At 43.1% G+C, this 27,801-nt stretch overlaps 1 protein-coding gene across 1 annotated transcript; it reads left to right on the top strand.

Annotated features, from left to right (window-relative positions):
- Window positions 1-877: 877 nt before the first annotated feature.
- snx5 (sorting nexin 5) lies at window positions 878-15,960 on the top strand. The gene is made up of 13 exons (XM_042326624.1): window positions 878-1,024; window positions 3,530-3,634; window positions 3,946-4,056; window positions 7,241-7,362; window positions 7,544-7,667; window positions 8,261-8,356; window positions 9,130-9,235; window positions 10,090-10,165; window positions 10,688-10,727; window positions 11,201-11,287; window positions 11,447-11,606; window positions 11,703-11,788; window positions 12,168-15,960. The coding sequence occupies exons 1-13, from the start codon at window positions 989-991 to the stop codon at window positions 12,216-12,218; spliced, it is 1,200 nt and encodes a 399-aa protein (XP_042182558.1). The 5' UTR covers window positions 878-988; the 3' UTR covers window positions 12,219-15,960.
- Window positions 15,961-27,801: the final 11,841 nt, after the last annotated feature.

Raw genomic sequence — 27,801 nt, 5'->3', positions numbered from 1 at the left:
TATAACTTTTTGAGGATCTGATGACCCATGCCAAATCTTTTCAGTCTCCTGTGGGGGAATATACATTGTTGTGCCCTCTTCACGACTGTCTTGGTGTGTTTGGACCATGATAGTTTGTTGATGATGTGGACACCAAGGAACTTGAAGCTCCCAACCTGCTCCACTACAGCCCCGTCGATGAAAATGGGGGTATGCTTGGTCCTCTTTTTTCTGTAGTCCACAATCATCTCCTTTGTCTTGATCAGGTTGAGGGAGAGGTTGTTATCCTGGCACCACACTGACAGGTCTCTGATCTCCTCCCTATAGGCTGTCTAGTTGTTGTTAGTGATCAGGCCTACCACTGTTGTGTAATCGGGAAACTTAATGATGGTGTTGGAGTCCTGCTTGGCCATGCAGTCATGGGTGAACAGGGAGTACCTTAGGCTAAGCTTTGGTTACATGAAATGATTACTGAATATATGGAAAACAATAAATACATGTAGTGGATATTCGTTACCTCCCAAACATCGCGCGATTTTTATTTTGTTACACAACATTTTGACCGAGGAGGGAAGGCATGTAGTTTTTTTCTCTCAAGTAAATTATTGATGGGACATGATAGACAAAACTAGTCTAGTAATTCCTTGAAGGTGGGTCTTTGAAACTGTTCCGTGGTTTCCTGACATGGAACCAAAGTGAACTTCGAAAAGTCCACATACGCTGTGGCCATATACAGTACATTATTACAATATGTAATAATTGAGTATGTTTAATTGTTGTATCGGTAACGTATGTTCGAAATGAGACTTGGGTTGGACAAAAAAAAGCAACGAACTATTTTGATTGACGTTCAGAAACCTTGTCCAATCAAAAACATCAGGGCGAGTTATTGGGCGGGATTTATCTGTCAGGAGACAGGAAGAGCGAAACGGGGGTCGTGTAGATAGCGAATATAGCTAGACTTGTAGCACAGCACGACGATCTGCAGCGTTGTTGTACTTTTATAATCATGACATCTACTCTTGATGATAGCGAAAGAGAAAAGGTACGTTATGAGCGATGTATTATCGTCTTTGTTAGCCAACTACCTAGCTCTTCGCTTAATGTTAAATATCCAGCTAACTGTAGCCTATATTTTAGCTAGCGAGGAAGTTCATGAGATGCTCACTTGCTTAAAACACAACTGCAGTCAGCTATCTATGATAAATTTCGCTGGCTAGCTAATAACCTGAAAATAAGGTTGCCCGGCTAGCTAAATAGCTATCTAGAGGAATCAACAGCTGCTGTCTGTTGAAAGCAACAGTCTAACTTATAACGTCAACGAGTATTGGAGGCTGTATAGAAAGCATTCTACCACCATCTTTGGCATTGGCCTAGCTAGCTAACTACTTCACAGATGAATGTTGTCACAAGATGTCTTATCCATTATTGTATTGTCACCACCCCAGGCTACTTTAGTTTGCCATAAGTACTTAATGTCGTAGCCTTTAAAAGTGTTCCACTGCCTCTGACATGAGAGTTGGGCTTGTATGGCACTGCACTTCCCCAATAACGTCAGGCCATTCTCGCTGGTTTAATTTCTGCTTTTCCTGTTTACCCCATTACTATTTTGAATTATATTTGGCTAGAGGGCTATTGATTTTAGAATATGGATCACAGACCACTGATCTAACCATTGCCTTTGGGGACTTGCAACGTGGCAGTAAGAGGCTAGTTTTGTCCTGGCCAATTACAGAATAACTCAGATGGCTTACATATGGTGTGGAATTGGACAGGCCTGTGGTTATTTTATTTTCTGCAAAAAATTATTTTCCTCTGAGACTTTCCAGAGGAGACTTACTCTGCTTTATTTCGGTTGACTCTGTCAAGCTTAGTAGCAGAGTTCGGGTAGTAGTATGGTGAAACACTGAGGCTCAGTGGGTCATTCACACAGGAAGTACTGGCTAAATTGTTAGCGAATGGTGCTTGCAACAGCAGGATAGTGGGTCAGTTTCCACTAGGGCTACCCATACGATCAAGGCTTCTCCTACTCAAACAGAAACAACTGTTAAGATGGGAGAAACGTAGCCTTGAAAATAATGACCATAGGGAGTGGTAGGATGGCACAAACAAATTCAGGACCATGCTAGGAGAAATGTGCGCTAGCTAGCAGACTCTTGCGAACACTGAATGACCCTTTTGGGAAATCAGCTGGAGTTAGTTAATATGTGTGTGTAATTCAATCCCATATATATATATATTAGTTGAAGTCGGAAGTTTACATGCACTTAGGTTGGAATCACTTACGTTGAAACTCGTTTTTCAGCCACTCTACAAATGTCTTGATAAAATATAGTTTTGGCAAGTCTGTTAAGACATCTACTTTGTGCATGACACAAGTAATTTTTCCAACAATAATTACATTATTTGAGTCAATTGAAGGTATACCTGTGGATGTATTTCAAGGCCTGCCTTCAAACTCAGTGCCTCTTTGCTTGACATCATGGGAAAATCAAAAGAAATCAGCTAAGACCTCAGAAATTGTAGACCCCCCCAGAAGTCTGGTTCATCCTTGGGAGCAATTTCCAAATGCCTGAAGGTACCATGTTCATCTGTACAAACAATAGTATGCAAGTATAAACACCATGGGACCACGCAGCCGTCATACCGCTCAAGAAGGAGACACGTTCTGTCTCCTAGAGATGAACGTACTTTGGTGCGGAAAGTGCAAATCAATCCCAGAACAACAGCAAAGGACCTTGTGAAGGTGCTGGAGGAAACAGGTACGAAAGTATCTATAAAGCCTGAAAGGCCGCTCAGCAAGGAAGAAGCCACGGCTCCAAAGCCGCCATAAAAAAGCCAGACAACGGTTTGCAACTGCACATGGGGACAAAGATTGTACTTTTTGGAGAAATGTCCTAGTGTCTGATGAAACAACAATAGAACTGTTTGCCCATAATGATCATCGTTATGTTTGGAGGAAAAGGGGGGAGGCTTGCAAGCTGAAGAACACCATCCCAACTGTGAAGCATGGGGGTGGCAGCATCATGTTGTGGGGGTGCTTTGCTCCAGGAGGGACTGGTGCACTTCACAAAACAGATGGCATCATGAGGGTGGATGTATTGAAGCAACATCTCAAGACATCAGTCAGGAAGTTAACGCTTGGATGCAAATGGGTCTTCCAAATGGACTATGACCCCAAGCATACTTCCACAGTTGTCCTTAAGCCATTTTCTCACAAAGTCATGGTGTTTGGGTGGCCATCACAAAGCCCTGACCTCAATCCTATATCAAATGTGTGGGCAGAACTGAAAGCGTGTGCGAGCAAGGAGGCCTACAAACCTGGCTCAGTTACACCAGCTCTGTCAGGAGGAATGGTCCAAAATTCACCCAACTTATTGTGGGAGCTTGTGGAAGGCTACCTGAAACGTTTGACCCAAGTTAAACAATTTAAAGGCAATGCTGTCAAATACTAATTGAGTGTATGTAAACTTCTGAACCACTGGGAATGTGCTGAAAGGAATAAAAGCTGAAATAAACTTGTCCTTTACCCTGTTCCCCCTTGTCTTAGGCACGCTCTGTGTCTGTGGACCTTAACAATGACGCTTCTCTCCTCATCGACATTCCTGATGCACTCTGTGAACGTGACAAAGTCAAGTTCACTGTCCACACCAAGGTAAAAACAGCAACTCTACAGTTTCAGTTCTTAAGCTAAGGGTCACCGCTAGTTCCCTCACTTTCCTGTCAGTTATTCAAATAATATATAATGCACTTCGTGTCCAGCAGGCTAGAACTACAGCTTATGTTGTTTCTATGTGGTTGTCTTACCTACCTTAGTTGAATGCTGCACTGCAAGTCACTCTGGATCAGTGTCAGTGAAAAATAAATAACAGTAACTGTCTCTCTCTCAGATGTCTTACTTCTAAAGTATATTACAACCTTGTGTTAATGCACTTTAAATGGAGCTTGAATTGTCTTTTCTGTCAGACCACCCTGAGCTCCTTCCAGAAGCCAGACTTCTCTGTTCCTAGGCAACATGAGGACTTTATCTGGCTCCATGACGCGCTGGTTGAGACTGAGGACTACGCTGGGCTCATTGTGAGTGACCTATTAAGTCCACCACATACACACACACACTGGTTTGGGACTATGCTGGGCTCATTGAGTGATTTGAGTAGTAGAGCTGGGTGATATGGAATAAAAGACCATATCGCAATAAATTGCCTGGATTGATGCGATAATGAGTAGTTTATAACATTTTAATGTACATCACAGATGTTTATCTTTATCCTTAACTACTAATACTAGATTGATAGTAGTTTCCATCAGTTGTCCCATTAAGTGACCGAGATTAGCAAACATATTTAATTTTAAACTTCTCTAGTATCGGCTACTTATCGTAATGAACGATATCAGCAAAATGCCTGTGATAAGTGGTCTGTATTGATAATTTTCAGTTTATCGTCCCAGCTCTATGGAGTAGTCTACGGAACATACACACACACACTGGTAAAACCCTGGATCACTGATATTCTAACTTCAGCGACACATAAGGCCCTCCCCTGCCCTCCTTTCGGGAAAAGCTGACCACGACTCCATTTTGTTGCTTTCAGCCTACAGATAGAGACTAAAACAAGAAGCTCCCGCGCTCAGGTCTGTTCAACGCTGGTCCGACCAATCTGATTTCACGCTTCAAGACTGCTTCGATCAAGTGGTTTGGGATATGTTCCGCATTGCGTACAACGACATTGACGAATACGCTGATTCGGTGAGCGAGTTTATTAGAAAGTGCATCGGCGACATTATACCCACAGCAACAATTAAAACATTCCCAAACCAGGGATTGATGGCAGCATTCGCGCGAAACTGAAAGCGCGAACCACTGCTTTTAACCAGGGCAAGGTGACCGGAAACATGACCAAATACAAACAGTATAGCTATTCCCTCCAAGGCAATCAAACAAGCTAAGCGTCAGTGTAGAGTCGCAATTCAACGGCTCAGACACGAGAGGTATGTGGCAGGGTCTACAGTCAATCACGGATTTAACAAAAAGAAAACTAGCCCCGTCGTGGACCAGGATGTCTTGCTCCCAGACAGACTAAACAACTTCTTTGCTCGCTTTGAGGACAATATAGTGCCACTGACATGGCCCGCTACCAAAACCTGCAGACTCTCCTTCACTGCAGCCGAGGTGAGTAAAACATTTAGACGTGTTAACCCTCACAAGGCTGCAGGCCCAGACGGCGTCCTCAGAGCATGCACATAGCAGCTGGCTGGTGTGTTTACGGACATATTCAATCAATCCTTATCCCAGGCTGCTGTTCCCACATGCTTTAAGAGGGCCACCACTGTTCCTGTTCCCAAGAAAGCTAAGGTAACTGAGCTAAACGACTACCGCCCCGTAGCACTCACTTCCGTCATCATGAAGTGCTTTGAGAGACTAGTCAAGGACCATATCGCCTCCACCCTACCTGACACCTTAGACCCACTCCAATTTGCTTACCGCCCCAATAGGTCCACAGACAACGCAACCACACTGCACACAACGCAACCACACTGCACACTGCCCTAACCCATCTGGACAAGAGGAATACCTATGTGAGAATGCTGTTCATCGACTACAGCTCAGCATTTAACACCATAGTACCCTCCAAACTCGTCATCAAGCTCGAGACCCTGGGTCTCAACCCCGACCTATCCAACTGGGTACTGGACTTTCTGACGGGCCGCCCCCAGGTGGTGAGGGTAGGTAACAACATCTCCACCCCGCTGATCCTCAACACTGGGGCCCCACAAGGGTGCATTCTGAGCCCTCTCCTGTACTCCCTGTTCACCCACGACTGCGTGGCCATGCACGCCTCCAACTCAATCATCAAGTTTGCGGACGACACTACAGTGGTAGGCTTGATTACCAAAAACGACGAGACTGCCTACAGGGAGGAGGTGAGGGCCCTCGGTGGTGTCAGGAAAATAACCTCGCACTCAACAAAATAAAGGAGATGATTGTGGACTTCAGGAAACAGCAGAGGGAGCACCCCCCTATCCACATCGACAGGACAGTAGTGGAGAAGGTGGAAAGTTAAGTTCCTTGGCGTACACATCACGGACAAACTGAATTGGTCCATCCACACAGACAGCGTTGTGAAGAAGGCACAGCAGCGCCTCTTCAACCTCAGGAGGCTGAAGAAATTCGGCTTGTCACCAAAAACACTCTCAAACTTCTACAGATGCACAATCGAGAGCATCCTGTCGGGCTGTATCACCGCCTGGTACGGCAACTGCTCCGCCCACAACCGTAAGGCTCTCCAGAGGGTAGTGAGGTCTGCACAACATATCACCGGGGGCAATCTACCTGCCCTCCAGGACACCTACACCACCTGATGTCACAGGAAGGCCATAAAGATCATCAAGGACAACAACCACCCGAGCCACTGCCTGTTCACACCGCTATCATCCAGAAGGCGAGGTCAGTACAGGTGCATCAAAGCAGGGACCGAGAGACTGAAAAACAGCTTCTATCTCAAGGCCATCAGCTGTTATACAGCCACCACTAACATTGAGTGGCTGCTGCCATACATGTAAAAAATTTATCACTAGCCACTTTAAACAATGCCACTTAATATAATGTTTACATACCCTACATTACTGATCTCATATGTATATACTGTACTCGATACCATCTACTGCATCTTGCCTATGCCATTCTTTACCATCACTCATTCATATATTTTTATGTACATATTCTTTATCCCTTTACACTTGCGTGTATAGGCTAGTAGTTGTGGAATTGTTAGGTCAGATTACTCGTTGGTTATTACTGCATTGTCGGAACTGGAAGCACAAGAATTTCGCTACACTCGCATTAACAGCTGCTAACCATGTGTATGTGACAAATAGAATTTGATTTGACACACCACTTAATTACAGTATAGTTCACACTCGCAGCCAATGCTGCCACTGAATGTAATTTCACAAGTTCACTGTCAGGACATGTGAGTGTTATTTGAAGGTGGAAGGGACTCCGTTATCTGCTCAAATATTTTATTTTAAATACCATCGTCTATCAGCTGAGTTTTATTGCAGGGACATGCCTGTGTAGGAAATCTTACTAGAAGCTCCATCTGCTCTCCTCATCCCTACCTCCGCATCTCCCTCTCCTCAACTACACCTTCTTCTCTGCCACTCCTCTGCCCTTGCTCCTTTCCCTCTTTCCTCTCTACCTCTCTCCCTTTCCTCCATTACTCCCCCTCTGCTCTTCCTCCCCATCTCCCTGTCTGTCCAGATCCCTCCAGCCCCCCCGAAGCCAGACTTCGAGAGCCCAAGGGAGAAGATGCATAAACTGGGAGAGGGAGAAGCCACCATGACCAAGGAGGAATACACCAAGATGAAGCAGGAGTTAGAGGCGTGAGTTCTGACCTTTCCTCCTTTACCCCTTGTCACTGTGTCCAAGCGTAATCGGCACAGTTCTGCGTATTTAAATGTTGTATTACGATTCCTGTGGGAATGATTCTGGTGATCTCAAGATTGTGTATCTGTATGTGCACTCTCAGTTGGTAATTTGCCATCTTCTGTCTCTCTCTCCCAGTGAGTACCTGGCTGTATTTAAGAAGACTGTACAAGTCCACGAGGTATTCCTGCAGCGACTATCTTCTCACCCGATCCTGAGCAAGGACAGAAACTTCCAGATATTCCTGGAGTATGACCAGGATGTGAGTTTGACACTTGGAAAAGGAAGCGAAGAAGACAGACTGCATATTTTCCAGCAGTACTGACTTCCTAGTTAACTGCTGACTCGTGTTCACTCGAGCACACTGTTGAAAAACATTTCCCAATGCAGTTCAGTTAGTACATCGTCATTTTCTTCCGTTTTGTGCCTAGGGAGGGGATGAACACGAGGGATAGAGGAAGGGATAGAAGGGATAGGGAAGGGATGGATGGGGGATAGAGGAAGGGAGATAGAGGAAGGAAGATAAGCAAGCAGACCTAGGGCACATCCTGCTGAGTTCAGCTCTATTTCCAAACCACTCGGTCATTGGAGCTTCGAGTCAGCTAGGGTCTGCTGAGATGGTTTTGTTTGTCCTTTTGGGAAATGTTATTCAGGCATTTTATAAAATTATTAGGAAAAACCCTAACACTTACTGTGGTTCTTACTCCCTTTCTTCATTCCTATGTGGAACTAAAGGCTTCCACAAGACAGCACCACAGCTATTGTAGCTTACGTAATCAATTTTACATTGCGAACTTGTTCTGTGGTCTCAATGGCTAACTAAATAATTTCCCTCCCTGTGATTGGTCCACGTAGCTGAGTGTACGAAGGAAGAACGCCAAGGAGACGTTTGGGAGTTTCTTTAAGAACATGGTCAAGAGTGCTGACGAGGTCATCATCTCTGGGATAAAGGTAGGTGTGGCCTCCTCGCATATCATACAATACTAGCCAAGTTCGAGAGCATCACATCTGTGAGGCATTGTGGGTAAATTGTGACTGACTGACCTACAAACAATAATTTATGCAAGGTGATTTCAGGATCAGTCAGCAGTTGCCTGCATTGTCAAACAAGCCCAATGCTTTTATTGTCCATTTCCATGAAATGTCATCTTGTGAAATCAGCAATGCATTACAAACCAGATGCAGAAAGTCAATGCATTACAAACCAGATGCAGAAAGTCAATGCATTACAAACCAGATGCAGAAAGTCAATGCATTACAAACCAGATGCAGAAAGTCAATGCATTACAAACCAGATGCAGAAAGTCAATGCATTACAAACCAGATGCAGAAAGTCAATGCATTACAAACCAGATGCAGAAAGTCAATGCATTACAAACCAGATGCAGAAAGTCAATGCATTACAAACCAGATGCAGAAAGTCAATGCATTACAAACCAGATGCAGAAAGTCAATGCATTACAAACCAGATGCAGAAAGTCAATGCATTACAAACCAGATGCAGAAAGTCAATGCATTACAAACCAGATGCAGAAAGTCAATGCATTACAAACCAGATGCAGAAAGTCAATGCATTACAGTAGCAGACTTCAACAAAGAGAAACAAATGCAGCTACAAATCGTAACGGTTTACAAGCTGAGCAGGGACCTTCGTATCCAGAATGAAGATCTGGCTTTGTCTTAGGCAGAAGGTTGATGTCTTTAAAATATTTTTTTTCTTGCAGGAAGTAGATGATTTCTTTGAGCAGGAGAAGACCTTCCTGCTTGATTATTCGTCCAAGATCAAAGACTCCACTGCCAGGGCAGAGAAGATGACCCGCTCTCACAAAAGTATGACTATGAAATCAACAACAACCAACTTGAATTGGAGCTTTTTGAGTTATTGATAAGAAGTTGTTTCCCCCCTTATATCTGGCTCAATCACATGTAATTTATAAAGCCCTTTTAACATCAGCAGTTGTCACATATTGCTTTGGAGATACCTAGCTGCAATGCTGGACTTGGGACTAAAATAGGTTCTGGTACTGTTTTTATAGTTAGTTGCAGAAGCTCCACAATACTTTAGTGCTAACATTCTATGAGAGGAACAGAATATTTGAGACGCTGGTACTCAGCTCCTGCCCAAGTCAAAAACTGCCTTACCTAAAACTCCAAAGAGCAAGCAATACTGATGTAGAAGCACAGTGTCTAGGAAAAACTCAAAGGCGGGAACATAGAGGAACCGAGGGGTGGCCAGGCCTCTTCTGGCTGTGCCGGGTAGAGAGGAACCAGGCTCCGAGGGGTGGCCAGGCCTCTTCTGGCTATGCCGGGTAGAGAGGAGCCGGGTAGAGAGGAACCAGGCTCCGAGGGGTGGCCAAGTCTCTTCTGGCTGTGCCGGGTGGAGATTTAAGAGTACATGTAGCCATTAAGGCCAGATCGGTTTTCAAGACATTTAAATGTTTATAGATGAACAGCAGGATGTGTGGTATCATTGTGTGGTGCAACTTCTTACAGTATGTTACCCATACTGAGTTTTATTGATTGCTTGGAATTCACAGCCGTTGACCCTTGGCCTCAGGTTGACCACCTAGGATACCAGGTTTTGCATTATGGTGACCCCTAACCTCTTGAAGTCACTCAGGGGCTGAGTTCAGATTTAAAGTGGGCCAAGAATTGAGATTTTAACATGTTGTATTTTGTCTCAGATGTTGCTGATGATTACATCCACATCTCTGCCACTTTGAACAGTCTCTCTGTTGATGACAACACCGCACTTAAAAAGTGAGTAACAAAATGAATACACTATAGTTCGAGGTATACGAATGGTGCCGTTGTTTCCTCAAGCCAACTACGGGTGGCTTAATCTCAGTTAACCCAGAACTAAAGTCCCGTGTAATTGGTCAGAAGCTTGATTAAGTTCTGGGATCAGACGTGTTAAGAGAAGAGATGCTAGAATGAGGAGCGGAACCAGAACAAGGAGCCCCAACCTCTCTGCAAATTACGGGCAAATATTATATGGGCAAAATGCCCCCCCCCCCTTCTGAAATTCAGAAAGATGCGAACACCTGCAAAATCATGATTTGTCCAAATAATCAGTGATTGAGAACCCAAGCACTGGAACTATTGCTTGTTAGCTATCGGTGCCCATAGTATAAAGATCGATCTAGGGTACCATGTTTGTTTATGTAGTCTAGCTACAAGAGTTTATGGGTTGCTAAATGAATGGTTTACATCTCACCCAATATCAGCGACAACAAATTGTGACTTTGCTCAAGTTCTCATGGTCTTGTCTATTCCCTTCAGGCACCTTGAGAAGTTTGCAGACCTGTTTGAGAAACTAAGGGTAAGAACCACAGTGCTGGTCTTCTGCACTTCTCAACCTGGACTGTTTTTCTATTCATTATATGTTTTTATATAATCCGCTTTTGTCCATCTCCATGCAAATTAAAATTTTGTGAGGTCAGCAATACATTTAAACATGTGTGCATTTTGCTTTTGTGAGCTGTGCAAATGTCTACATTTTTTTACAAGTTAGTCATTTAGCAGACACTCATATCCAGCACGACATGCAGGTCATCTTAAGATAGCTAGGGGAGACAACATTTCTGTCATATCTGCTTTAGAGGAAAATTGTACTTACTATCAGCAAGGTGCTAGTCCTAGTTGTGCTAGTTGGAAATGTGCGTGTGTCAGTTATGTGTGTGTGTGTGTGTGTGTGTGTGTATATATATATATTTTTTTTTTTTAAATGTTTATCTTATGTTCTTTGAGCATGGCGGTAGCATTGATGTTGTATCTATTTGGTCCTGCCTGTAGAAAGTGGAGGGCAGAGTGGCATCAGACGAGGAGCTGAAGCTCACGGAGCTGCTCCGTTACTACATGCTGGACATCCAGGCAGCCAAGGTGAGCCACGTCTAGTCTGTTTCTCTCTCAAAAAACCTCAGCAACTTCTTATTGAATCATTCATTATTTTCTTAGTTACGTGGAAACACGGTAGGCATGCATATTACATGCATTCTCTGAGAAATGCTGTTTGTGTGTTAACCACTACATGTGTGTCAGGACCTGTTGTACAGGCGGGCCCGGGCCCTGGCTGACTATGAGAACAGTAACAAGGCCTTGGACAAGGCCCGGCTGAAGAGTAAAGACATCACCCAGGCTGAGGAGCACCAACAACAGTGTCTGCAGAAGTTTGACAAGCTCTCTGAGTCTGGAAAAAGAGGTTTGTTTAAGACTGTGTGCATGTGGGTTTGGGCTAACATGTTCTTCCGTAATACAGTACAGTGAGTAAACTGACAGTATGGTCTTCTCCTCCCAGAGCTGACCAGTTTTAAGGGCAGGAGAGTGGTGGCTTTCCGTAAGAACCTAATAGAGATGGCTGAACTGGAGATCAAACACGCCAAGGTCAGTCAGGGTGCACAGTTTTTTTCCTTCCTGTGTTTGAGATTTTTTTTCAGGAATATGCAGTAATGAAATATAGGGGGAGGGGAGAGATCGAATGACACAATTAGAAGCCGTGGGATACAATCCCACAATATCACTAAACTGTTATGTGCTACAGGAGGTGTTCCCCACTAGACCAACCGCAGACACAACACTCTACTTTGTTGGTACTTTTCTCAGTGATGGACTGGACTGTTCAGGAGCTTTCAGTGGATATTATATATGTAGCAACTATGAGCAAAATGTAGTTCATGTTATGTGGTACATTGTGCCCTGATCCTTGTGAAATGTCTGTTGAATGGATATGATACTGATATCCCTGTTCTCTCTGTAACCACAGAACAACATGGCTCTGCTGCAGGGCTGCATTGAGCTTCTCAAGAGCAACTGAACCTCCTGTCTCCTACCAATCCTCCCAGACCGCCAGACCACCACCCACTGACCGGCTAGCCTGGGTGCCAGTCTGTTTTTTGCTGTCTTGCCAACTCCGTATGGAACTGTCATGCAGAACCGTGCCAATGGCGTAGGCAAAAGCACAAACGGATCTGGAACCAGGCTACTGACCCAGCCTTTGAGAAGGGAACCTGGATACCCCTTCCCACCACACTCTACCCCCAGGGGACCTTGGGTCGTGTTCATTAAGGCACATGGTAGAAAAACATACATTTGCAAAAGAAAAGGAGCCTTATTGCACAGGATTAGATAGTCCCTCACCGTTTCACTCGATTTCGGAGCATTCTGTGCCTATTAAACACGATCCTGGGTACCTCCACCCCTAAATGATGCCATTTCAGAAACCTGCACAGGAACCTGCAGCTGTCTGTTTGCAGTCTGTCTTTTTTAGTCTGTCTCAAGGTTTACATAGTCCCTGCCCACCTGTCAACCCACCTCTTTCTACTCCGCCTCATGTCCCATGGAACACTCACCTTTTGTGATGCCAGCAATGCGGAACAGGGAGAAGGTAGCCGCTTGCATTGTCTTCTGATATTCCTTTTCATCTGGGCGCCTTTGTAAATTTACTCTGGCTATCTACTCCGATTTCAGAGCGCTCTCGTCTGTGTGCCAGAATGCAGAATAACTGATGAACGAACGCTCAACACCTGTTGAATATAGCCGGTGTCCATAAACATTGGCAAAAAAACATAATTCAATTGCTGCACAGTTAGTCACCAACGCTCTATAACGTGAAAACAGCCTAACCACCTCTGACCACTTTACTTGCCCTAGCAGAGTGAGGTTTTCTATCATTTATGTCTGGAAGTAACTAGCAGGCTAATTTACTTTAGCCAGTTAGCAATCTGACAACGCTCTGAATTTTACGAACGCTCCGAGCACACTCTTGAGGGCCCTTTGGCACTCCAGAGTGAATTTACGAATGCACCCATAGATTGTGATATATTTTTTTCTATTCTGGATGAATTACTCTATCCTTGTATTGGATTTTCCATTTTTAACGATGTTGATTGTGGAATAATAGCCTCATTGTGATGTTTTGCTTGCTTTTCACGGCACACTCTAACTAACCCCGTTAGGTCCCGCACTTTTATATACGTAAATGCATACATCTGGGTCGTGTTCATTAGGGAACTCTGTAGCAAACTGTTTTGCAACAGAACACAAGTGTTTAATTTAGGTGGAATTTGGACCTACTAAATGTGGATCTGTAGCTTGAATGTGAATCTGTAGAGTTTAACTAGGCAGAGTTGTTTCGGAATAACCTGAGGTTTTTATGGTGCGGGTATAGCTATCTTTAACTTTCTTATTGCAACTCTACTTTAAACCAGAAATACTCTGAGGAATCACATAGTGAATAACTGACAACTGAGCTCAGCTACTGCTTCTCTGGTTTGTAATGGAACAGTTTAAAAGGTCCTATTCATTAGGCCACTGTGTAGCAAAACATTTTGCAATAGAAAATTAAAACAATTTCTTATTGGACCAGTTCAGATTTTCCTTCGGTTTTGTGCCTAGGGAATACGACCCAGATGGAGCAACTGTTCATAAAGAACATATAAAGTGGATGGAAAAGGGAGAGAGATTTAACTTAGTGCCTAAATAAAGGTCCTTATGACTGCGTCCCAGTTGTCCACCTTTCTACCAAAGTGTGCACTTGCACACTCTCGTCCTGGATTTAAATACAGTGGGTTGATATAAGCATTGGCTGATGCGAGTTTCCACCACTCTTAAATCCATGACAGGAAGTGGGAGAAGAGTGGAGAATTGGGACTTATATATATATATATATATATCTATATCTCTCTCTCTCTCTGAGATTAGTCTGGGCCAAACTCTCAAACCACCAGTAAAGTGAAGTGCTCTTTTTCATGGTTAGGAACGCTGAGTAGACACTAGTGTGTGTGGTAGTGTATCTATACTGTGTGGTACCACACAGAAATGCTTTGGCCGTTCCTCAGGAATGGCTACATGGCTCTTCTCACATTCGTCTACATTACTCCCAGTAACTGGAGCTAAATTCTTAAGATTCACATTGCTTTTGACAAGTTTACTTACACATAATATGGACCAATAGATTATTTTCACCACAGCCCTTGTGAGTGTCAGGACTGGTATTTGTCCCTTTATCAAAGTTGACTGCCAAACTTGTGATACGTGACTTTATTTTATTTTTACCCCCCCCACCCTCTCTTCAATCTGCTATGTCTAGTGAGTGCCAGGGAGCACTGGTTTCTGTACTCATTGAGTGAATGTTCAGTGGACTAGTTTGAGTCAGTGAAGTCCACCCGTAGTAGCTAACTACTGTATACTTATGAATCACATGACACACTTCCTGCTGTGTGGGTGAGGCCAGCAGCAGGTCCTAGTCCACTCACCCTTCAGTCAGTTGCTCTAGAGAATTTCCATGGTAACGGCATTATACTCAGATGTTTCACTTTAAAATGTATGTCAATGTTTAACTTTGATATTTCCACTGAAAAGTTTACAGAAGCATATTTTACAGGAAGAACTGTGTAGATATGTTTGGTAACAGAATAAAAGATTACTGTAATTCTGTTACCTGATCTTTGCATCTGCCCAGTTTATCCAGTAATTTATTTCTCTAAAATGTTTAAGGTAGTTGCATGGTTTGTTAAACTTAATTAATGGATTTTGCTTGACATACATTTGAAAGTTACCGTAGGATTGCGCTCTGTCAAGTCAGTCCAATCATTACATTGCATATGTACCCTGGTCAGCTGGGAAGCTTCATGCATTATATAGTTAACATTAAGCAAGCATCAAGCACTAGACTTATATTGGCTATTGGAGAGTAACTCTGGTCCTAGCACTTATTCAGAGGAGTTTGACTGACTCATGTCCTTCAGCATCTGCTTGAAGCTGCTTGTTTCAATTCTAGAATGTTCTGCCCTAAGTGTGCACTTGTTCACTGCCCTTCATGAATTTGAAAGAGTCTGACATGCTTATACCAATCCAATGTTTTTAATTGTGTGATGAGGACGAGTGTACACTACCAGGATAATTGTGATGCAGAGAGTAGACTACATGACTGTGCACTTCATTGATTTCCTGTTTACCAGTGGCCTACTCTACCTGCTTACAGAGCAACACTAACCTAACCAATCCACCAATCCCCTTGCTTCTTACTGCTGATGCAGTATTTGTTTTTAAGCAATTAAGTTTGGCGTCGCCTATATTTCTCCTATTGCTTTTTGTTACTGACAGAACCTTTGCTAGTGCTAAACTAGCCTGGGTACCAGTCTGTTTCTGCCCTCTTGCATACGATTGGATATGGATTTGTCATGCCTGGTCTGGCTTTACTATGACAGCAGTGGTGTTGGCAAGAGCACTAACAGATCAGGGACCAGGCTATGCCTACACTCATTAACCTGTGAAATGGAAAGGGTTCATATTGAAACAAAAATGATTGAATTCTTTGAATTGCTTAAGAAAAGAATGAGAATGCACTATGAAGGTGGTAGATACTTAGCAATCATTTCCAAGCCCAGAGAGAGCTGTGTTTATAATGAAATATGAAATGTTTTTTGCTAATTGAATGTATTTCTAATGGATTACAACTGTGTGAAATACTTTACCTAGTTCTTTTTCTTACGGAGCGTCTACATTTAAAAAAAAATGCAATAATGACATTAAATAAATCCTACTTTCCCAAAATACATACTGTGTTAGTATCTTAAGGTACTACAACTGCATGTGATGTAATCACTCTGATACTATGGACTCATTCAAGACAACTCAGAATTCTGACATTTCTGACTTCGAATATATCAGAATGAACCAATAAGCTCTATGCAAAAAAAAATGTATGCAAATTTGAAGGTAGCATATTACTACTGAAGTGAAGGTCAACTGTCACTGGGACCATGGCATCTTCACACCAGCAGGTGGTGCAGTCTGCATGCTGAAGAGGATAGGAGAGTAGACAACCTAAACTACTATCTGAAAGTTTTTTATTTTTTTTATCACACTGGTTTGCCTTTTTTCATCTCACAATAGGCCATGTTAGTTGGTGTCGGGACTTTTATAAGGTATTTTTATGCACAATGTTAAATGCATGAATAGACCCTATCACCTCAACACTACTACGTAATGATGTACTTTCTCTCAGAGCGTTGCCACTATACTGTTGAACCTACAGTATGTGTCTTCTGACTTCCCCTGCTCACAGTAAGGGCCACAGTAGGACTGTCATTGGCAATGCTGATTTGATGACAACATCTTTGGGAGTGTCATGAGAAGGTGGTGTATATTTATGCTGGAAAAGAGTCCCAGTTGCAATGCCAGGTGCAGTTTCCCCCTGGACTGTAAGTGGAACTTAACTTGACTAACTTCACTCAACTGTAAGAGGAACTTCCATATCTTAGAACAGTGAACTGTGTATGTGTCGCTGTGTCCTTCCGTGTGTCAAAATGTTTGGTCACTCATCCTGTGTCCTGAGATAAGACTGGGACAGACAGTCTGCTGTCGTTTACTGTAGGTGAGTGGAGAGGAAATGCCAGTGTGCCTCAGGGACTTGTCACTATCAAAACACACTGTGGCTACATATCTTGCTTGGTGAGAGCTTCTTAGCAACCGCTACTAAACAAACCAAACAAACCAGTGGGCCTACAGCCTGAAATACACTGGCTGAGCTCTTTACAGCCCTGTACTGGGTCCTCTGAAATACACTGCCCGAGCTCTTTACACGCTTCTGCTTGTTTGGGTTCAGTGAGAATATAATTGGTAAAAGCTTTCCTAAGGCCTGAAGCTGTCTACAATCTACAGAACTGTACATGGATACACTATCTTGTATTTTGTACTTTAAATGGGTCTTTTTCTGAATGTTTGTGAAAGATGAAAGAATTCCATAGGTACAAACCAAGTGCTGATAACTGACAAGCCTTTTAGCTACAACAATCAGATTTACACTGAACAAAAATATAAATACAACATGCAATAATTTCAAAGATTTTACTGAGTTACAGTTCATATAAGGATATCAGTCAATTGAAATAAATAAATTAGGCCCTAATCTATGGATTTCACATTATTGGAGATCAACGTTCCCTCAACAACAAAAATGACACAGCAAATTTCAGGTCTGCTGAGCGTAAACTTGAAAGTTGTGAAATTTAGGCACCATGACTCACCTATTGCTGCTCTTTTGACCCTATGATCACTCGGCTACACAGCTGATGCCCCCTGTATGCACTACCTTACTGACCTGCTCTGCCCGTTTTGTCACTAAAGCACCTTATACCACCCACCACTGCGACTTGTATGCTCTAGTCGGCTGGCCCTCGTTACATATTCGTCGCCAGACCCACTGGCTCCAGGTCATCTACAAGTCATCCACCCATCCGTAGCACGCGCTCCAGCAGGTGTATCTCACTGATCATCCCTAAAGCCAACACCTCATTTGGCCGCCTTTCATTCCAGTACTCTGCTGCCTGTCACTGGAACGAATTGCAAAAATCGCTGAAGTTGGAGACTTTTATCTCCCTCACCAACTTCTAACATCAGCTATCTGAGCAGCTAACCGATCGCTGCAGCTGTACATAGTCTATTGGTAAATAGCCCACCCATTTTCACCTACCTCATCCCCATACTGTTTTTATTTATTTACTTTTCTGCTCTTTTGCACACCAATATCTCTACCTGTACATGACCATCTGATAATTTATCACTCCAGTGTTAATCTGCAAAATTGTAATTATTCGCCTACCTCCTCATGCCTTTTGCACACATTGTATATAGACTCCCCCTTTGTTTTCTACTGTGTTATTGACTTGTTAATTGTTTACTCCATGTGTAACTCTGTGTTGTCTGCTCACACTGCTATGCTTTATCTTGGCCAGGTCGCAGTTGCAAATGAGAACTTGTTCTCAACTAGCCTACCTGGTTAAATAAAGGTGAAATAAATAAAAAATAAAAATTCATCGCCATTTCCCCATTGTTTTCTTAGCTCTCCTGATCAACACCTGTGATTGCTTTATACCTCTCTCTAATGTCAATATGCCTTGTCTACTGCTGTATTGGCTAGTTTTTATTGTTTTATTTCACTGTAGAGCCCTCAGTCCCACTTAAAATGCCTTTATATAGCTCTTTTGTCCCACCCCACACACATGCGGAGACCTCACCTAGCTTACAGAGACTAAACCTCTCATCGTCACTCAACGCCTAGGTTTACCTCCACTGTACTCACATCCTACCTGTACATTATGCCCTGAATCTATTCTACCATGCCTAGAAATCTTCTCCTTTTATTCTCTGTCCCCAATGCACTAGATGACCAGTTCTTATAGCCTTTAGCTGTACCCTTATCCAACTCCACCTCTTTTCCTCTGGTGATGTAGAGGTTAACCCAGGCCCTGTAGCCCCCAGTTCCACTCCTATTCCCCAGACCCTATCATTTGTTGACTTTTGTAACCGTAAAAGCCTTGGTTTCATGCATGTTAACTTCAGAAGCCTCCTCCCTAAGTTTGTTTTATTCACTGCTTTAGCACACTCCGCCAACACTGATGTCCTTGCCGTGTCTGAATCCTGGCTTAGGAAGGTCACCAAAAACTCTGAAATTTCCATCCCCAACTACAGCATTTTCCACCAAGATAGAACTGCTAAAGGGGGTGGAGTTAGCTTGCAGAGTTCTGTCATGCTATTCCGGTCTGTGCCCAAACAGTTCAAGCTTCTGCTTTTAAAAATCCACCTTTCCAGAAGTACGTCTCTCACTGTTTCTGCTTATTATAGACCCCCCTCAGCCCCCAGCTGTGCCCTGGGCACCATATGTGAATTGATTGCCCCCTATCTATTGTCAGTTTGAACTGTTCGGTGACCTAAACTGGGATATGCTTAACACCCCGGCAGTCCTATAATCTAAAATAGATGCCCTTAATCTCACACAAATTATCAAGGAACCTCCCAGGTACAACCCTATATCCGTAAACACGGGCACCCTCATAGATATCATCCTGACCAACCTGCCCTCTAAATACGCTTCTGCTGTCTTCAACCAGGATCTCAGTGATCATTGCCTGCGTCCGTAATGGGTCCGCGGTCAAACGACCACCCCTCATCACTGTCAAACGCTCCCTAAAACATTTCAGTGAGCAGGCCTTTCTAATTGACCCTTGCCCGGGTATCCTGGAAGGATATTGACCTCATTCCATCAGTAGAGGATGCCTGGTTACTCTTTTAAAAGTACTTTCTAAAGTCTTCGAAAGCCAAGTTAACAAACAGATCACCAACCATTTTGAATCCCACCGTACCTTCTCTGCTATGCAATCTGGATTCCGAGTGCACTTCAGCCACGCTCAAGGTCCTAAACGATATCATAACCGCCATTGACAAAAGACGGTATTGTGCAGCCGTCTTCATCGACCTGGCCAAGGCTTTCGACTCTGTCAATCACTGCATTCTTATCAGCAGACACAACAGCCTTGGTTTCTCAAATGACTGCCTCGCCTGGTTAACCAACTACTGCTCAGATAGAGTTCAGTGTGTCAAATCGGATGCCAATTGCACAGTCCCTCTACTTGAGACGTCTGTGGCATTGTGCTGTATTTGCAAAGGTGGTCTTGAGTTTGTGACAAACTGCACATTTTAGAGAGTCCTTTTTATTGTACACAGAAATTAGTAATGGCACCGGAGGGGATGACTGTTGTTTTACAGGCTCCTAAACAACTGTGCTATTTTTGTTAGTTTTTTCACATAGTTTATAATTCATTTTGTACATAATGTTGCTGCTACTGTCTCTTATGACAAAGAGCTTCTGGACATCAGAACAGCGATTTACTCACCTCGAACTGGACAAATATTTTTTTCCTTTAACGAATCCGATGTGAAGGATATACTGCTTTCTCGAGACCAGGTCCCTGTCATTCGTGTGAAGAAAAGGCAGAGAAAAAAGGGGTGGAGGTCGGGGTGCCTCGTGAGAATTCATAGGCGAGTGAGTACATCTCCACTACCATCCGTACTATTGGCTAACATGCAATCATTGGAAAATAAACTGTACGATCTACGATTAAGACTATCCTACCAACTGGACATTTAAAAACAAATATCTTAAATTGTAATATAGAGCTGGCTGGGTTTTCCGTGCATCGGCAGGACAGAGCAGGTACGTTTGATAAGACGAGGGGTGGGGGTGTATGTATTTGTCAATAACAGCTGTTGCGCGATGTCTAATATTACAGAATTTTCAAGTTATTGCTCGCCCGAGGTAGAGTACCTCATGATAAGCTGTAGACCACACTATCTACCAAGAGAGTACTCATCTATATTATTCGTAGCCTTCTATTTACCACCACGAAGCGATGCTGGCACTAAGACCGCACTCAAGGATCTGTTTAAGACCATAAGCAAATAAGAAAATGCTTATCCAGAAGCGGCACTCCTAGTGGCCGGGGACTTTAATGCAGGAAAACTTACATTTGACCTAATGTCTACCAGCATGTCACATGCAACCAGAGGAAAAAGCTCTAGACCACCTTTACTCCACACACAGAGACGCATACAAAGCTCTCCCTCGCCCTCCATTTAGCAAATCTGACCATAATTATATCCTCCTGGTTACAAGCAAAAACTAAAGCAGGAAGTACCAGTGACTCGCTCAATACGGAAGTGGTCAGATGACACGAGTTCTAATCTACAGACCGGACTGTTTTGGTAGCACCGACTGGAATATGTTCCAGGATTCATCCAATGGCATTGAGGAGTACACCACATCTGTCATTGGCTTCATCGACGATGTTGTCCCAACAATGACCGTACATACATACCCACCCAGAAGCCATGGATTACAGGCAACACCTGCACCGAGTTAAAGGCTAGAGCTGCCACTTTCAAAGAGAGGGGCACTAATCCGGATGCTTATAAGAATTCCCGCTACACCCATAGACGAACCATCAAACCGGCAAAGCGAAATACAGGACTAAGATTGAATCCTACTACACAGGTTCTGACGCTCGGATGTGACAGGGCTTGCAAACTATTACGGACTACAAAGGGAAACACAGCCGTGAGCTGCCCAGTGACACGAGCCTACTAAACGAGCTAAATGCCTTTTTATGCTTGCATTGAGGGGAGCAACACTGAAGCATGCATGAGAGCACCAGCTGTCCCAGATGACTGTGTGATCACGCTCTCCGTAGCTGATGTGAGCAACACCTTTTAAACAGGTCAACATTCACAAAGCCGCGGGGCCAGACGCATGACCAGAACGAGTACTCAAAGCAGGTGCGGACCAACTGGCAAGTGTATTCACTGACATTTTCAGCCTCCCCCTGAACAAGTCTCTAGTACCTACATGTTTCAAGCAGACCACCATAGTCCCTGTGCCCAATAAAGCGAAGGTAACCTACCTAAATGATTACCGCCCCGTAGCACCCACGTCAGTAGCCATGAAGTGCTTTGAAAGGCTGGTCATGGCTCACATCATCCCGGAATCCCTAGACCTGCTCCAATTCGCATACCGCCCTAACAGATCCACAGATGACGCAATCTCAATCGCACTCCACACTGCCCTTTCCCACCTGGACTAAAGGAACACCTATGTGAGAATGCTGTTCATTGACTACAGCTCAGCATTCAACACCATAGTGCCCACAAAGTTCATCACTAAGTTAACGGTACTGGGACTAAACACCTTCCTCTGCAACTGGATCCTGGACTTCCTGACGGGCCGCCCCAAGGTGGCAAGGGTAGGCAAGAACACATCTGCCTCGCTGATCCTCAACACTGGGTCCCCTCAGGGGAGCATGCTTAGTCCCCTCCTGTTCACCCATGACTGCCTGGCCAAACACGACTTCACACCGTCATTAAGTTTGCTGACGACACAACGGTGGTAGTCCTGATTACCGACAATGATGAGATAGCCTATAGTGGGAGGAGATCAGAGACCTGGAAGTGTGGTGCCAGGACAACAACCTCTCCGTCAATGTGAGCAAGACAAAGGAGCTGATCATGGATTACAGGAAAAGGTGGGCTGAACAGGCCCCCATTAACTCAGATGGGGCTGTAGTGGAGCGGTTCAAGTTCCTTGGTGTCCACATCACCTACGAACTATCATGGTTCAAACACACCAAGACAGTCATGATAACACATTTCTCCCCTCGAGACTACAAAGATTTGGCATGGGTCCCCAGATCCTCAAAAAGTTCTACAGCTGCATCATAGAAAGCATCCTGACCTGTTGCATCACTGCCTGGTATAGCAACTGTTCGGCATCTGACCGTAAGACACTACAGAGGTTAGTGTGTAAGGCCTAGTACATCACTGGGGCCAAGCTTCCTGCCATCCAGGACCTACAGTACTCGTCAAAAGTTCAGACACACCTACTCGTTCAAGGGTCTTTCTTTTTTTACTATTTTCAACATTGTAGAATAATAGTATAGACAACAAAATTGTTAAATAACACATGTAGTAACCAAAAGTGTAAACAAATTAAAATATATTTGAGGTTTTTCAAAGTGCAAGTTGCAAACTTTTGGCATTCTCTCAACCAGACTAGACTAGACTTTCTGAGCAAACATTGTTTTAATGTGTGGAGAGCAAACAGTCATTTCCCACACAGCAGCCTGACTGGCAAATAACACTCACTATTCAACTGCAGAATGACAAATAGTGTTCACGATGGTTTGTGTCCCAAATGGCACCCTATTCCCCATGTAGTACACTACTTTTAAGTAGGGCCCATAGCTCTCTGGTTAAAAGAAGTGCACTATATAGGGAATAGGGTACGATTTTGGACGCAGCCTTACGTCTATCAGCACCAATGGAAAGTGGTCTAATAGGCCATGTTGATGTTTGAGTAAATTAGAAGAATTGTTTGAATGTAAAAAAATATTTGATAAAAACCTGTGCCTTTCTGTTCAATGAACTCATCCAAGGTCAATTCCATGGAGGGAATATACACTACAGTATGTTGCCAAGGCTGTCATAGAGCTGGCTGGGAGTACTCTGGGATTATAAGAGATATGGCTGAACTGCTTATAAACCCTTAATAAGTCCTAAGAATAGGGAAGTGTTACCTCTTTGTCTCATGTTATGAAACATGTCAAACTTGATTTCTGGTAATTGCAGTTTAAATGGCTTTAAGTACCAATGCCACTCCCTGGCTCTTTGGGTGAGGTGACTGGTGACATAATGGTTAAGGCCAATTACACACACACACACACACAACCGGCTCTCAAGTCAGCCCCACCAGCTTTCACCATACTGCAGACGTCATGACTTCTAATGCATTTCTTGTTGATGTTAAGAAAGCTGATCTTAAATCAGTTGTTAAAGGTTGAAGGTAACCAGAGTCCTTCATATGAGACAGAGGAGTAGGATATAGTTTCTTCTTGTCACTGATCTAATGTCAGTTTTGTGTTTCTCCTCTTAATGGTTAAGGTTAGGATTTAGGTATGGTAAGCTGATCCTAGATCTGTGGCTACGGGCAACTTTTATCCTTTACTCCAATCCATCCAGTCACGCCCCAGTTGGGTTGGCCTGACCAGGCCTGACTGTAGCCTCCTACTACCGACTCACAGGGTCAGAGTGACCACTAGGTCCTGTTTCCAAAAGCCAGCGGTTGTTGACAGTTCGAAAGAACCTCTACTGTCACTGTTGCAGACTACTACTGACTTACAGAGTCACATTGACTCCGGCAGTAAGTCCTGTGGCTGAGTGTTGGAACCACTGCAACTCCAGTGTGTGTCACACAAAACCTCACTGGAGAAGAACCAAAGAGGACACATCAAAAGTTCAAGCCAGGGCTGTATTCACAAGAGCACACACAAAGTTGGCTTACTGTATATATTAGTATTGATGGTGTCAGCCCTATGACTTGATGTAGTAGTCCACTGTATTCCCTAAACTGTCATTGTGGATTTTATATGTTCAATGTTGTTTTTATGCTTCTTTGCTGCAAACCAATTGCCCTCTGGAACAAATGAACTTGAAACTTGAACTTGAACAAATTATTTTGCAACGGAAAGCGAAAAACTAAAATGAAAGTGAAAACAAAAACAAGTCGAGGTAGCTAGTCTCTCCCTGTTTCTGTCCGAATTCCCCCGTTGGATGGGAGTCAACCATTAACATGGGATATCAGAGCAGCCTGGTCTATGAGCCTGCAGTCCTACTTTAACATGGGATATCAGAGCAGCCTGGTCTATGAACCTGCAGTCCTACTTGGATGGAGTCAACCATTAACATGGGATATCAGAGCAGGCTGATCTATAATCCTCTGAGAGGTCACACACACACACATGTACATATACACAGACAGACAGACACACATACACACACACACATGTACGTATAAACAGACAGACACACATGGATGGCAGTGTAGTGCCGTTGGTGGAGAATCTGGAATGTTCTCTCAGCATCTAGCTGGCTATCCTTGGATAGAGCTGTATTGTTGTCTCTCCTATCTGCATGTCTCTCTTCTCACTGTCTGTTGCACCATGGCTGTGTTTACACATGCAGCCCAATTCTGATCTTCTTTTCACTAATTGGTCTTTTGGTCAATCAGATCAGCTCTACAAAGATCTGATGTGAAAAGATCTGATGTGATTGGTAAAAATACAAATTAGTGGAAATAATATCTGAATTGGGCTGCCTGTGTAAGCTCCACATTAAATATGGATGTTATGTACACCCACAATAGGAAAATGGAACAGGATGCTGGTATGAGGAAATAGCAGGGAGAATTGCCCCTTGTGCAATAGAGTTGAATTATATCAAATTTGATTGAATTGAATTGCATAACTTGTGAAAAATGTCCAGTGTCTTGCATGAATAGACACACCTGCAGCAGAAGCCTGGTGAAACCAACTACTGAAGTGACTTGCCATAATGAGCGAAAGACAGAATACTACAGTTTTAGATAGTCATTTCGGAATCCAGCAATGCAATCTGATTGGACATGCCTCTATATTGACATCTTGCAGATGCCAAAAAAGCCCCCGTTCCAGAATGGCTGCTTTATCAGAGAGTTGACTGTCAATGGTCAAATAGCTCTCTATTCACTATATAGTGCCATTTCACACACAGTTATCATTGATGCAGGACCAGCAGAGGGTTTCCCTGGCACGCCCCCAGGGGTTCTGCACGCCCCCAGGGGTTCTGCCTACCATTGTGAGAGGCTCTACATTGGACAAACAGTGAATTTAACAAGAGGCCTTTCAGTCCAATATACATTTCTAGATGTGTAATGGACTGAAAGAAAATGGAAACAACAAGAAAAAAATGACAACATAACAGAATGATAACATACCCTACATTATCTCATATGTCTACGTATATACTGTACTCTATATCATCTACTGCATCTTTATGTAATACATGGATCACTAGCCACTTTAAACTATGCCACTTTGTTTACATACTCATCTCATATGTATATACTGTACTCGATACCATCTACTGCATCTTGCCTATGCCGTTCTGTACCATCACTCATTCATATATCTTTATGTACATATTCTTTATCCCTTTACACTTGTGTGTATAAGGTAGTAGTTTTGGAATTGTTAGTTAGATTACTCGTTGGTTATTACTGCATTGTCGGAACTAGAAGCACAAGCATTTCGCTACACTTGCATTAACATCTGCTAACCATGTGTATGTGACAAATAAAATTTGATTTGATTTGGAAGTTTACATACACTTAGGTTGGAGTCATTAAAACTCGTTTTTCAACCACTCCACAAATTTCTTGTTAACAAACTATAGTTTTGGCAAGACACAAGTAATTTTTACGACAATTGTTTACAGACAAATTATTTAACTTATAATTCACTCACAATTCCAGTGGGTCAGAAGTTTACATACACTACTTTGACTGTGCCTTTAAACAACTTGAACAATTCCAGAAAATTATGTCATGGATTTAGAAGCTTCTGATAGGTTAATTTACATAATTTGAGTCAATTGGAGTTGTACCTGTGGATGTATTTCAAGGCCTACCTTCAAACTCAGTGCCTCTTTGCTTGATATCATGGGAAAATCAAAAGAAATCAGCCAAGATCTCAGAAAATAAATTGTAGAGCTCCACAAGTCTGGTTCATCCTTGGGAGCAATTTCCAAACGCCTGAAAGTACCACGTTCATTTGTACAAACAATAGTATGCAAGTATAAACACCATGGAACCACGCAGCCGTCATATCGCTCAGGAAGGAGACGCATTCTGTCTTCTAGAGATGAACGTAATTTGGTGCGAAAAGTGCAAATCAATCCCAGAACAACAGCAAAGGACCATGTGAAGACACTGGAGGAAGCAGGTACAAAAGTATCTACATCCACAGTAAAACTAGTCCTATATCGACATAACCTGAAAGGCCGCTCAGCAAGGAAGAAGCCACTGCTCCAAAACCGCCATAAAAAAGCAAGACTACGGTTTGCAACTGCACATGGGGACAAAGATCATACTTTTTGGAGAAATGTCCTCTGGTCTGATGAAACAAAAATATAATTGTTTGGCCATAATGACCATCGTTATGTTTGGAAGAAAAAGAGGGAGGCTTGCAAGCCGAAGAACACCATCCCAACCGTGAAGAACAGGGGTGGCAGCATCATGTTGTGGGGGTGCTTTGGTGCAGGAGGTACTGGTGCACTTCACAAATGGGCCAAAATTCACCAAACTTATTGTGGGAGCTTGTGGAAGGCTACCCAAAATGTTTGATCCAAGTTAAACCATTTAAAAGTAATGCTACCAAATACTAATTGAGTGTATGTAAACGTCTGACCCACTGGGAATGTGATGAAAGAAATAAAAGCTGAAAGAAATAATTATCTGTACTATTATTCTGACATTTCACATTCTTAAAATAAAGTGGTGATCCTAACTGACCTAAGACAGGGAATTTTTACTAGGATTAAATGTCAGGAATTGTGAAAAACAGAGTTTAAATGTATTTGGCTAAGGTGTATGTAAACTTACGGCTTCAACTGAACATAACACGCTATAAAGATGGTGGGTATTTTTTATGGGATCATATCTTCAGCAGCAGACTAAATTAGGATTTGCCTGTGCTGAGTGTTTGAGTCAGTATTTCACTACTGCAAATAGACAGGTTAGTTTCCCTTGCCCTGCCTAGGCAATGTCTTGCATCATTCATAATACTGTTTGCTCACAAAAAATGATCAAGAGTCAACTTATACTCAAGAAGACACGACAGAAACACTGATTAGAAACATTTAGGATAGAAATCATTATTTAGATTGTCCATATCAAATCTCTATCTTGTTGTCTGGGACATAAATACTGTACTTCATGTCAATTGTGTTATGATTTTTATGTCAATATATCATACGGTATCGGACGTAATGCTAGTATGTGCCATGAGCCGCAAACAGAGATACAACAGCATTTTAAAAGGGCAGGGCGGAGAAAAGGCTATTATGAACTGAAGTCAATGAATGCATCCCAAATGGCACCCTATTCCCTATAATATAGTGTGCTATTTTTGACCCGAACCAGAACCTGGTCATCAGTAGTGAACTTTATAGGGCGTGGGCTGCTATTTGGGATG

Source organism: Oncorhynchus tshawytscha, linkage group LG01 (assembly GCF_018296145.1).
Source record: "Oncorhynchus tshawytscha isolate Ot180627B linkage group LG01, Otsh_v2.0, whole genome shotgun sequence".
NCBI classification, from domain to species: Eukaryota; Metazoa; Chordata; class Actinopteri; order Salmoniformes; family Salmonidae; genus Oncorhynchus; species Oncorhynchus tshawytscha.
This window is presented reverse-complemented; position numbering and strand designations above follow the sequence as displayed.